General features: G+C 40.9%; 1 protein-coding gene across 5 annotated transcripts in view; it reads right to left on the minus strand.

Annotated features, from left to right (window-relative positions):
* The window catches only part of MGA (MAX dimerization protein MGA), a 97,978-nt gene that overhangs the window by 35,731 nt on the left and 49,642 nt on the right, over positions 1-12,605 (minus strand). For 2 of the 5 annotated variants that reach the window (XM_048484347.1, XM_048484344.1), the window contains exon 15: positions 8,508-9,059. The exons of 2 other annotated variants lie outside the window; for them this stretch is intronic. In XM_048484347.1, the coding sequence (XP_048340304.1) occupies positions 8,508-9,059 (552 nt within the window). Of the gene's footprint in view, positions 1-8,507; positions 9,060-12,605 lie in introns of those variants that run through there. One more of the 5 variants, XM_048484349.1, reaches the window with a different exon arrangement.

Genomic DNA, 12,605 nt, shown 5'->3' on the forward strand with positions numbered 1-12,605 from the left:
ATGAAGCCCAGAATTGCACTGGGTTTCTTGGCTGCCCCATCACACTGCTGACTCATATTCATTTTGTGGGCTACAACTTCTTTAGCAGAGCTTAAAATTAATAAACTGAAAACAAAGGTTTTAACCAAAACATGAGTATTCAGGAAGAAATGGAACTGATAAATACAGCAAGAAGTGGAAAAGAAGCAGAAATACTTGGAGGTATATGGTAGAAATATATTTCCTGTGGTGGGCTGTTTTCCTCAGTCCTCTGGGTTTCTCTTGGTCTTAAAGCTCTTCTGATTTCTGTTGTGGAGTAGCCATTAGCCTGCAGATCCCAGTCTAGATGATTGATTTAATCAGGGAGGAGGTGAGGCTCACAAATTCGTTTTGCATGATCTGTCAGTTTTGATTATGCCCCTTTTCTGTTGTGGATGGTGATTGGAGTTTTTATGTACATACCGGTCTGTGTGTGTCAGTTTTCTGTATACTGTGTGGCCCAATTGGTGGTTGGGTCTGCAAAAGACCTAGGCTCATTCCGCACATGCAGAATAATGCACTTTCAAACTGCTTTCAGTGCTCTTTGAAGCTGTGCGGAATAGCAAAATCCAGTTGTGAAAGTGGTTTGAAAAACGCATTATTTTGCATGTGCGGAAGGGGCCCAAGACATCTAGAAAAGGCAGTTTTCCTTCTTTTTCAGTTTCCACAGTAAATTGGATGTAAATTGGATCTACCATACATCAAGGGAATCACTGATCAAATAGGGAAACTGATGAAGAAACATAACCTACACACCATCTTCAAACCTACCAGGAAAATACAGCAGATGCAACACTCAGCAAAGGACAAGAGAGACTCCCTCACTTCTGCAGGAGTCTATCGCATACCCTGCAGCTGTGGAAAGGTCTACATAGGAACCACAAAACGCAGCATTCAAACTCGTATTAAGGAGCACGAAAGACACTGTCGGCTTAACCATCCTGAAAAATCTGCAGTTGCAGAACATGTCTTAAACAAAACTGGACATAACATTTTATTTGAAAACACTGAAATTCTGGACAATTCAGAAGGTTACTTTGTCAGACTGCACAGGGAGGCTATTGAAATTCACAAACACCAAGACAATTTCAACAGGAAAGAAGAGACTTTGAAAATTAGCAAAGCTTCGCTACCAGTACTTAAAAACACCAAAAGCAAACCCCAAGGACATGCTAAGTTCATGAACAATGGATTCCACCCAAACACAGGATTTACGTTCACCAATACTACTGCTGCTGCAGGGCATGAAAATGTGAATCACTCCCTGGACTGATAAGCCCCACCTTAAATACAATACTATCAACCACATATTTGCATAACAAGTTCCACCCAAACACTTACTGATTGGTTCCCCATCTTGGGACATGGACAATATATACCCCACATATTTCCTTCTCTCTGTAACAGACTTCCCTCTGTGATACACCTCAGAAGATGCCAGCCACAGATGCAGGCAAAATGTTAGGAACAAGATCCACCAAACCACAGCCACACAGCCTGGAAAACCCACCAGAACCAGTTGAATCCAGCCGTGAAAGACTTCGACAATACATTATGATGAATGTTCCACTTTAAATCCTGTTCTATATATCAGTTCCATTTCTTCCTGAATATTCATATTTTTGGTTAAAATCTTTGTTTTCTGTTTATTAATGTTAAGCCCTCCTAAAGCACGAAACTGTTTCGGTTTAGACATTGTAAACCATTTTGTATGGTTTTCCATCAGTATCACCAGGTTGCCAGCAAATGCTTAAACAGTACCAATATAATTGAATGATACTCTGTTTAAACAATGGCAGAAGGATGTACCAAATTTTGTCTGGCAGGAAAAAGAAAAATGAGTCAAATTTAAAATACTACTGGATACAAAAGAAAGAGGGAGGTTAAACTTACCTAATGTGAGATTGTACTTTGCATCATGTTGTTTAGTCTGGTTGAAAGAATGGATCAAGTTAAAAAATAGAAGATTACTGGACTTAGAAGGATATGACTTAAAGTTTGGATGGTATGCCTATTTATGATATGATAAAACTAAAGTTAAGGAATTTAACAATCATTACATTAGACATTCCATTCTAAGAATATGGGACAAATTCAAACTTAGACTTTGTAAAAAACAACAACACCAAGATCGCTTTCACCACAGGAAGCATATTTTACAGGTGAAATGAACTTTGAAAAGAAATGGATTGTATCATGATATTTTAGATTTTGTGCAAAGGGAATGATAATTGAAAACATGTGAGCAATTACAATGAAAAGGTATCTCCTGCAATTGGTTTACTTAGCTACAATTAAGTAAGAGATATAAAAAAGTCAAAAAGATGTATGACGTTGATGACATTAAGATGAAAACTGAGGTTGAATTATGTACAAAAGCGAAAGAAGTGGGCTATGAATTTTGGATATAACATTCAATTAGAGTAATCGGAAAATATGTGGTCAAACGGAATGTACACTAAAGCTCTAATTTGAAAGAGAACTTTTATAAAATGATGTATAGATGGTATAGGACCCCAGATAAATTAGCAAAAATATATTTAAAAGTTTCAAGCAAATGTTGGAAGTGTGAGTACCATAAAAGGACATTTTATCATGTGTGGTGGACTTGTGACAGGGCTAAAGAATTCTGGAGAACACATTCAACATTTTAAAAGTTTTTAAAGAATGAATGTACAAATGAGACCAAAGGCCTTTTTGTTGGGACTTATGGATAGAACTCTGGTAAGAAAAAATGGATCTTTGTTTTTATATATGACAACAGCAGCAGGAATAATATATGTACAAAAATGGGGGGAACTCCAGCTATTCCTACAATTGAAGGATGTTGGTTTAAGATATTAAAATAAACTGAAATGGCTAAGTTTGCTTTAAAAGGGAGTCTGAATAAATGTGTGGGTAATTTGAAACGTTTGTGTGTGTGTATGTTTGTATCTATATACACACACATATGACTAGCGGTTTTCAAGTCAAACACATTTTAAAATTAATAGAGAAAAGTGTGGTGTTTATCAATTTATTAGTTATGTTTATAGGGATGATCTTCATTTTATTATTAAAGACCAAGAGATATATTGTTGGAGTACTCGATGCAGATAAAATTGGGACTCCATAAGACAGATAAATAAATCTATATTTGTAATCTTTGGCTCATTCCGCACATGCAGAATAATGCACTTTGAAACTGCTTTCAGTGCTCTTTGAAGCTGTGCGGAATAACAAAACCCACTTGCAAGGAATTGTGAAAGTGGCTTGAAAAAGCATTATTTTGCGTGGGCGGAAGAGGCCTGAGTTACATGTTTGTTATTAAATTGTTTTTAGGTATTAATTTAAACAATGAGTAAATGTCACAGGCTGTTGACATAATCCAAACCAGGTACCCTCTCTAAAGTATTAGTGTCCATTTAGCCCTTTGGTTTATTGAGGGGCTGCAGACACTGAAAAGACAAGGGAGATATCTAGAGTGATAGTGGAAGAAGGCTCTATACAAATTCAATAAGACAGGCAAAAGGTCATTTTAAAGCATACTCCATGGCAGTGATTGTGGCAAAAAAAAAAACGTTGAGAAAACCTTGCCTTATAAAGTACTCACCTTTAGGTGAAAATATTTTACAATTTTACTGCTCCCCGGAATTTTTGTTTTTACATCAATAATTTTGCATCCATGGGGAAAAGGGGGAACGGGTCCCTGACTCTAAATTTTTCCATCCTTCCCCCCACCCCACCCCCTGGTATTCTTATGGCTGAGATACAGTGCCCTTTTCTACAGATACCCTGCCACTCATTAAAGTACAGCACTGAGAATTTTTTTAGTGGTTCTACCTTAGCTTATTTTGGTGGCTATTACTGAATGAGCCTTTTTTGTGAAACTAATTACCTCCTGTAGTTTCTGTAATCAAAGGCCTTAGTCATCATTTCAATTAGGCCTTTGAGAATAAGCATACTGGATACATTTTTGGAAGCTGCTCTTTTAAGTTTCTCATTCTGTTGATGCTTGTTGATCAATTTTATTATTTAACACTAGATACTACAGTGTTCTGACTGAATAGCTAGCATGGCTTCACCAAGAACTGGAAAAAACACTTACGAAACTGCTAACCCTTCTCTGTGGCTGCATATTTCTGAAGACAGGGATGAGGGAAAAGTGATCTTTTGTTACTGATTTTTTTTTTTAAGGAATCATAAAAAATTACCAAAAGACTTCTGGGTTGCTTTGAATCAAAACACTGGATCACCAGGAGAGTTTCTTTTCACAGTAAATTGGAAGGTATTTTTATTATGAATTATGCTTCCAATTACTGTGGGGCAAATGCAAAATACTTGGGACAGCTTCCAGATCCAACTGTCAGAAACACAAGGAAAACCTCAAAGAAGCTGCAAGAACTAACCTAAAAGCTGGAATGTAGGACAGAAGGTCACTCAGGATAAATTTATGTTGTATGAATTAAGCTTTAGGAGGTTATTTGAAATAAATTAAAAAAAATATATTCCCTGCAAAACTCTCAAAAAGCACATTGGCAGGAAAGAATAGCTTCCATTCCACTGATGAGACCAAGACATTGAACTTATAGTGAAACTAAAAGGGTGGAAAGTATCTTTATTGTGGAATACTGAAAAGGGAGATGAGAAGAAACTACTGAAGAACAATCGACTGAAGCACACATCTACCAAAGGCCACCTCAGTTGAGTCATACAGATCTCTTTTGTAGAGTCTCACAAAAGTGAAGATGAATGCCCATGTAGCAACCATGAAAACCTTTTCAGTGGTGTCCAGGAGGGGGGACTGTACCTTTAAGGAGTTAGAAAATGCTGAACCTCATAAGCCAAGAAGATAAAAGGCTACTGTGGATTTAGAACATTTCTTCCATCTGCTCTCTGAATTGAATGAGATGAAGAAGAAATCCAAGCAATGGAAGGAAGAGGTGAATTTGATGTAAGATCTGAGAGCCATCTTAACAACCAGCTTAACATCCAGGATCTACTGATTCAGAATGAAGAAAGGATCTGTTTTCAAAATTATGGTGTCTTCCTGGAAGAGGCACATCTGATTGACAGGGCAGAAAGGTCAGATTCTTCTAACTGATGTAATAGCCATTAGTGAAGTTACCACGAAGGAAAGAATCATCAGTGGAATCATTCTGAGAGGTTTGAAAGGAAGTCTGTGCGACATTCAGAGACCCTTCCGGTGGATCCAGGAAGGGGATCAGAGTTGTGTAAGAGTCTTGGAGAGGGACACTCAATTGAGAAACCACTTGATATGAGAGAATGTAAAAAGAAAATGCCTTCTGATGGGTTAAGAATGGAGGATAGAGTGGCCAAAAAGCCTAAGCACATTAAAATTAGAGGTTCTTTATAACAACATTAAGAATGCAAAAACTTCAGAAATACCTGCTGACTGAGGGTTGACAACCTTCTTGTGTGACTGTCTCATTAAAGAGTTCCAATGAGTTTCATATTGCAATAGTGTCTAGAAGCCAAAATTTACTTTCTCAGCTGGAAACCATAATCCTCTAAAGACTTCGTTTCAACCACCAAGCCAAGAGGGGAGCTGGTCTGGACTAATGTGCAACAATGGACCTCAAAGAAGGATGTAATGCACAAGTGGGATGATTGATGGAGATTAAATTGCCATTACATAAGATACAACTATGGTCTTCTTGGCCAGAAGGGCAGTATGAAGATGACATCTGCTACCACCTGACTGATCCTGATCAGAGTTCTTGTAATAAATGAAATCAAAGGGAATCAAAAGATGTGACTATAATGTAGCCCAGAAGACAATGTTCAGGCTCCACATACTCAAACCCAAGGCACAGGCTAAGAACAACAGATCCACCAACATGGCTCAAGAGTAAGACAACAGATCCTTTGAGGATGGAAGAACACACAGAGGTAGTGGTTGCTGTGCTGAGGTAAATGGTAGAATTTTCCAGAGTCATGATACACTTTATATGATTGATTAGGAATCAGAGCAAAGCTGGCTACTGCCTATTACAGCACCAGAATTAGAGCTGCTTTTTCTCCCAGATAAGCTGCCAAACATATAGAGGACTCCAATGAGGTTGAGTCTCCAAAGAGACTTTCCAAAGGGAAAAAAAGAGTTTGTCTGTGGACATAGTGGTGCATCATAACATTTGGCTAGAGAACTGAAAAAATGGATAACCCAAGAACTGCACAGCATCTGGCACACAAGAAGATGAGGCTCTTTTCATCTTCAAATGAGGTCATTTGAGAGTTTTTGTTTAGGATCCTAGAGGAGCTCTTCTGTCCACGATACTGCAGCTCTGATGTAGAAAGAGGAGAAAAGCTGGCTTTGAGGGAGAAGGATGAAGCATCCTGGGCTTTTCTAAAGGGTCCAATCATTTCCTTGGCTCCTCTGGGCACTGGGGCCACCTTTAGGAAGGAGTGCATCCAAGATCAGAATGGCTACATGGGCATTCACTATGCTTCAGGGCTTTCATGGTAGCTGATGGGAAAAAGTAGAGTTTCCTAAACAGGCAACTTGTTATTTCCTGTCGCTATTCATTCATCTCTCATGGCTGAATTAAAGGAATCTGGGGAAGGAGCAAGTGAGAAAGTATGGATGGGATGACACAAAAGTCTGGCACCCCCCTTATTGTAACACTCCTGAGACATTTCAGGCAAGAGCAGAAAACTACACTTCATACTAGAGAACCTTTCACAGAAAGAAGGAAAAATTCTCCTTTTGAAAAAGTCGGGTGAAAAAGTCCATGGATTACTTAGGAAATGGTTAAGGCTCCAGAGGAGAGACTCCACCAGAAAAGCTTTTCTAGACCTCTCTTTCTCCTCCTTTCTAGAAGTCATGGAGTCTGAGTAGGATCCAGTGTACAGTAAACTCAATATGTTCAGAATAGTCAGTGTAGTGGAGCAACTGCAACAGGCTGCTGCTGAAATAGCTGCTACAGCTGAGGGTTGAGAGCAGTGGAATTGGTGTCTTAAGATGATCCTGGAGTCTCCACCCCAAGCCAAGGTTCTGTGGCCGGGACATGTGGATCTTGAACACACAGAAGAATTACACTGGGAATTGGTGGGATCTCTGTGATCCCCACCTATGTCTAGAGAAGGGGAAAGAGGAAGAGATTTTCTGGTTTCCATCTGTCCATTTTTGGTGGAGTTCCTCCTCCAGAGACGTAATCATTCCATAAATAATCCAGGGTACAGGGAGGCCCATTCCAGGAGATTGGCTGGGAGAGTTTCCTTGGCAAGTCTGTCAAAGGTTCTGCCCCTCTTCTGAGATCTCACACATTACTCGCTTTAGAGATGCTGAGGAGTAGGAGTGGGAGCTGACAACCTTCACACTTGACTATCTTGAACCATTCTTAAGGGCAGTTGCAGTGGAAGAAGGCTTCCCAGAGGAAGACCACATAGTATCACCAGAACAGCCTCCCTGTACTTCCAGGCATTAATCTCTGCTGAAAGCTTCCAAGCAACCTGAACCTAAGAGCCCTCTATTGACATTTCTGCCCCACTGTGAACTCAGAATGGGGGGAAGTGCGCCAGTTTCAGGAGATAGTGTAGCTACGGCTGCAGCCTTAGGAGCTGGACTCAGACACAATGCCAGCTGCCAGAGACTGAAGGGAGAAGGTTGCTGTTATAAGTGAAGAAATTTTTCTCTGTGCTTGCACCTGCACCAGAGACTAGGAAAAAAGCCGCAGAGGATTTTTTAATATTTCAGCAGACTAGGGGAAACCAAAAGTACAGCCTGGTGGAGAGAGAACTCACTGCTGGAAGCTCGCCCTACCACAAAGCAAGGAAGGATATGAACTGGCAATCTGTGTCCATTTGGATCTGGAAATGTGCATATGCCCTGCCTCAGAAGAAGTAACGATATCATCTTCCTACAGCAACAATATCATCTTCCATTGACAGAGAGTATAGCCACAGTTCTAACTGCGCTTTACTGTGTTTTCACTGTCATGATTTTATGTTGCACATTTAATTGTAACCTGCTGTGAGACTGTTGTAAAGGGCATGTAATAAATGGAAATAGAAATAATTAATGGCATGAAGGCAGAATAACAAGGAAATTTAAGTGTCACACAGAGTTATCAGACAGGCAACTTTTTTCAAAGTACTCTATTCTGAAAGAAGCAATTTCTGCAGCCTTATTTTCAGGCATCAGAAAACTGGCTGAAAGGATTACGTTATCAAGTGCTGCCACTCTTGAACTCTTTGGGAGCCATGAACCAACTCTCTCACTGCTATGGTAGAACACAGGGTCAAAGAGGAGAACTGCCCTTCAAAACAGTTGGTAAAAATTTCTGGCCAGGAAGTCAGGTGATTGGACAAAACCAAGGCCTGCTAGTGCCCATTAACCTCTCAAGTTATTTACAAAAGCCTCCTGATATCTCTTCCATGCACATTAGCTATCCCAGTACTCCAGTAACAGCAGGCTGGTGAAACTAACAGTGTCTAGCTATCTAGTAAACCAGCTTGTAACAACAATTGGTCATCAGTAAGAATCATACCTGGTTTTTGGTTTGATGAGGGACTTGTCTGAATTTCTGATGGTATGGTATGAACACAGTCAATTGATGAAACTGGTGTAGTCACTGTGGCAGGTGATGTAGTTGTTAAGACAGAGGACAGAGGTACTGCAGAAACTGGAACAGTCGATGTAGCTGCTACAGACTTAGCAAAAGCAATGGTTGCAACTGGTGCAGCTATTGCAGTAGATTTTGTTATTGTAACAGTAGCCATAGTAGTTGTAGGTGAGGCAGTGGAATGGGAGCTATTTTCAGATTTTCCACCAGTATTTGTTAAAGCAGTGCCAGAAGAGCAGGGAGCTTCCTTATATTCTGAATGACTAGGAGCAGTTACAGTATGTGATGTCACTGTAACACTAGTAGAATCTGTAGTAACAACACTTGTCCTCGGAGATAGTGGAACAGATTTAAGGTTACATTTCTGTGGTCCTGTCAGAGGTTGGAGTGTTTTAAATCCAGGGATCTTCTGTTGCAGAGCTCCAACTGCATTAATTACCAGTTGAGAGGGCAAACTATCCACTGATGGCCGAGCAGCTGAAAATAAAAACTTACAAAGTCAGAATGTAAGTTTCTTTCCCTCTGCATCTCCCAGCATAAAATAAGATTGCATTTCTGAGATAGCACAGTTAATACTAATCTTTGGAGGATACAAAAGAACTCATTGGTGTATTATTTTTTAATTTTATTGGAGAAAGTAGTTCAAAAAGGGCATTTTCCTACTAAAATATTATTTTATGTTTTTTAAACTTCAATAGCGATTCATTAATGTCTGGTTCTGAGTGTTATTAGGCTCTTTCTTTGAATCATTTAGAACTGGCCTTGTTACATAGCTCCATTTTAATCTTTTTGCCATTTTATTTTATCGTCTATATTTTGTTGCTGCATACAGATGCACAAAGTGACCTACTAGGAGGTAGATGAGATAATAGATTTAAAAGATATGTCCCCACCTTTCAAAAACTCAAAGCAGTTCTCAAAATATTACCATCTAAAGAGATGGTGTTAAAGTAATCACCACATATCAAAGACACTAAATACTGTCACAAACCTTAAATGGAATCAGCCCAGTCACATTATTCAAGAATTCCTAAAACGCTAACTGAAAAAGTAAGGTTCTCACGAGACTTCTAAAACTTAACAAGGTATCAGCCTCTTAGCTCCTCTGGAAGCTGGTTAGAAACAGTAAATTAAAAGTAAATGACAAAGTTGATAAATCCTATGTTTAAAAAAAGTCACCACTGAGTGTGTACAACATGGCTTATTTCAGGCCTATGCTAAATGTCTGCCTTGGGCAATGTGACTGAACATGCAGCAACAGAGTAGCTACAAGCTATTTGGAACAGTAATTTCTTCCCCTGGATTTGATCCTTTTCAGTTTAGCTTCAGATGTGGTTTTTGTGTAAAAACTGCATTGGCACACAAATCAATCATGTGATTTTGTTCAGTTGGTCTCATAGAATCATATAGTTGGAAGAGACCCCAAGGGCCGTCAAGTCCAACCCCTTGCAATGCAGATGAAGTTCACCTCAAAGCGGACTCTCCTTGAGCCCAATGCTTCTCGCCTTATTGAATTCAGAGATGGAAGGCTCTGCATTTGCTTAACTCACTTCACTGCCAAAATCATAACAGGGATTGGGATGTTCTGGACTTCAGAAAAAAGCACATTTTTTCTTGACTTCAAAATGACTCCAAGCAAGGAGGTAAAAAGGTGCAAAGAAGAGGCCCAGGTGAGAGAGATAAGATGTTTCACTCTCCTCCCTCACCACTTTAACAATAGCAGAAAAAAGAGCACACCCATCACAGCACAACCATCACTGCCATCTTCTGCCATCACACCGGCACCCCACTCCATCCCACACTGCTCTTATATGATTGAGACGTTTGTGTGATAGACAGGGGCGTACCTAGGCAAACTGGCACCCGGGGACAAAACCTGAGTTTGGTGCCCCCCCTGCCCGGCGTATGGGCAGCCACCCTCCCCCACCATGACCAAACAATGATTTTTTGTACCAGCTCACAAAACACCTCCCACTCCCATCAAAACATACATGACTCTCTCCCCACCAACTCTTTTCCTAATTTCCTAATCACAACAACCCTATGAGGTAGGTTGTTAGCCTGAGAAACAAACTTCCCAAGCCAGATTTGCAAGTGGGTGCATTAAGCAATGTGAAATCTACTGCCAAATCACCCCCAGCAAAAGCATTTTACCAAAACTGTAAATGTCAGCATCATACTCTCACAAAGACCTCCTAGTGGAATTCATACACTTCCACGAACAGCATCACTTCTCAAATGGCAAGTTTAAACTAGGGAGGTTTCTCCAGATTCTTCTTTTAAATCTACGCTTGGGAAGGGGAGAAGCTGGGGTCCCCGGTTAAAACTAAAAGTGGAAAAGGCTGATGCTGTTCGGGTGCGGGATTCTCCCCAACCCTGAAAACCGCATCACTTTTGAGGGTTGGAGACTCAGATGAAACAAATAGCAGATTCACGGGGCTGAATCCGGGCAAATTTTAAAGGGCACATCTCGACAAAAATTGTCCAATTCATGTCCTGCCCAAATATGAACAAAATGCTGAAATGCAAGGTATTTGACGGTTTTGGGGGGGTATTTTTGGTGTTACACTTTCAGCCTGAAATACTCACCGGGAGGCGCCATTTTTAAAAGCTAGTGGCACCATGATTTCAGGGCATCATCCAGAGCTTCATCCTGATGATACCACCTGAGGATTTGGCGATGTTTGGTTCAGGGGGAGCAAAGTTATGGATGCCCAAAATGGAATGCCCCCCCATCCTCCATTGTTTCTCAATGGGAGCTAACCTGGAGATGGGGCTTCACCCATTAGGAGGGACCATAACTTTGAAGTCCCTCCTGAACATAACTTCTCACCAAACTTTGGGTGGCAATCATAAGCCAACTAGTTAAACAGATGCATTTATACCCTGAAATTTTGGTGTCACTTTAGCTTTTGAAAAAAAAAAAATATTGCACCCTTCCAGAGCAACCTTCTGCAAGAAATTTGCCCCAAGATTCCTTTCGTTTTTGCAGTGATCTTTTGCTCCATTGTAGCTAATGAGGAATTTCTGAGGCAGGCTGCACACATTTTTTGAAGATAGAGGCACTTGAGACTTCAAGGAATTGAGCTCCAGGAAGCCCTCCTGGTAACATAGCATCCATGGCTTAGAGACCTTTGCTTCTGAGGTGTTTTGCCAGACTCTTATGGGGGGCTCCAAAAGGCTTATTTTGTTTCCCTCAGCACTCTGCACATGAAGCCTGCTGGGTGAGTTCTCTTCAGAACTGTCTCATTAGCACCCCCACCCACCCCCAAAAGCAAAGCTCACCTCAAGCTTGGATGCTATTACTCCTGGCCTCTTGGAGCCACCTTGGAAAAGTCTGGTGCCTCTATTCGTTCAAAAATGGGCTGTGGTCACTGCTTTCACAATAACTCAGACATTCACGGGTAATCTGCCAGGCTTTTTCAGCAAGTTCTGTGGTGGGAAAAATTATTTTTCCCACCATAGACTTCCAATGGGGCTTTCCACATGTTATGCCCAGCTCTGTGGTAGAGGGTTTCCAACGGCAGCCAGGCACTGTGGTAGTGGGGAAAGTCTCTTCTCAGTAGGGCGGGGCACTTTATTTCCCCTACCGGGTTGCTGGTGTGAGTCTCTTAGAAAGGGAAATACGGCAGCTGACCAACTTTACACATAAAGTTTGCCTGGTGATGGCCAGCTGCGAGAATGCTGTAATCGGTTCACCTTTCTTCAAGCTTCGGTGCCCACAGCATTTTCTCTCTTCCACACACATTTTAGCAATTTGGCTGGTTCCTTTCCAGTGAGACTCACACCAGCAGCCCTACACAGGAAAATGCCCCCACCCAGAGCAAAGATCCCTACCCTCCTGTTGAAACCTCTACCTTCACAGAGCTCCATCTGGGCATAACAGAAAGCTCCCATATGAAGTCTATGGTGGGAAAAAGTAATTTTCCCACCACAGAACTTGCTACGGAAGAGCCTGGCAGATTCTGGGGAATGTCTGAGTGTGTAAAGCAGTGACCAAGGCCACATTTTGAGAAGATAGAG

This window comes from Sphaerodactylus townsendi, linkage group LG02 (genome assembly GCF_021028975.2).
Source record: "Sphaerodactylus townsendi isolate TG3544 linkage group LG02, MPM_Stown_v2.3, whole genome shotgun sequence".
NCBI lineage: Eukaryota > Metazoa > Chordata > Lepidosauria > Squamata > Sphaerodactylidae > Sphaerodactylus > Sphaerodactylus townsendi.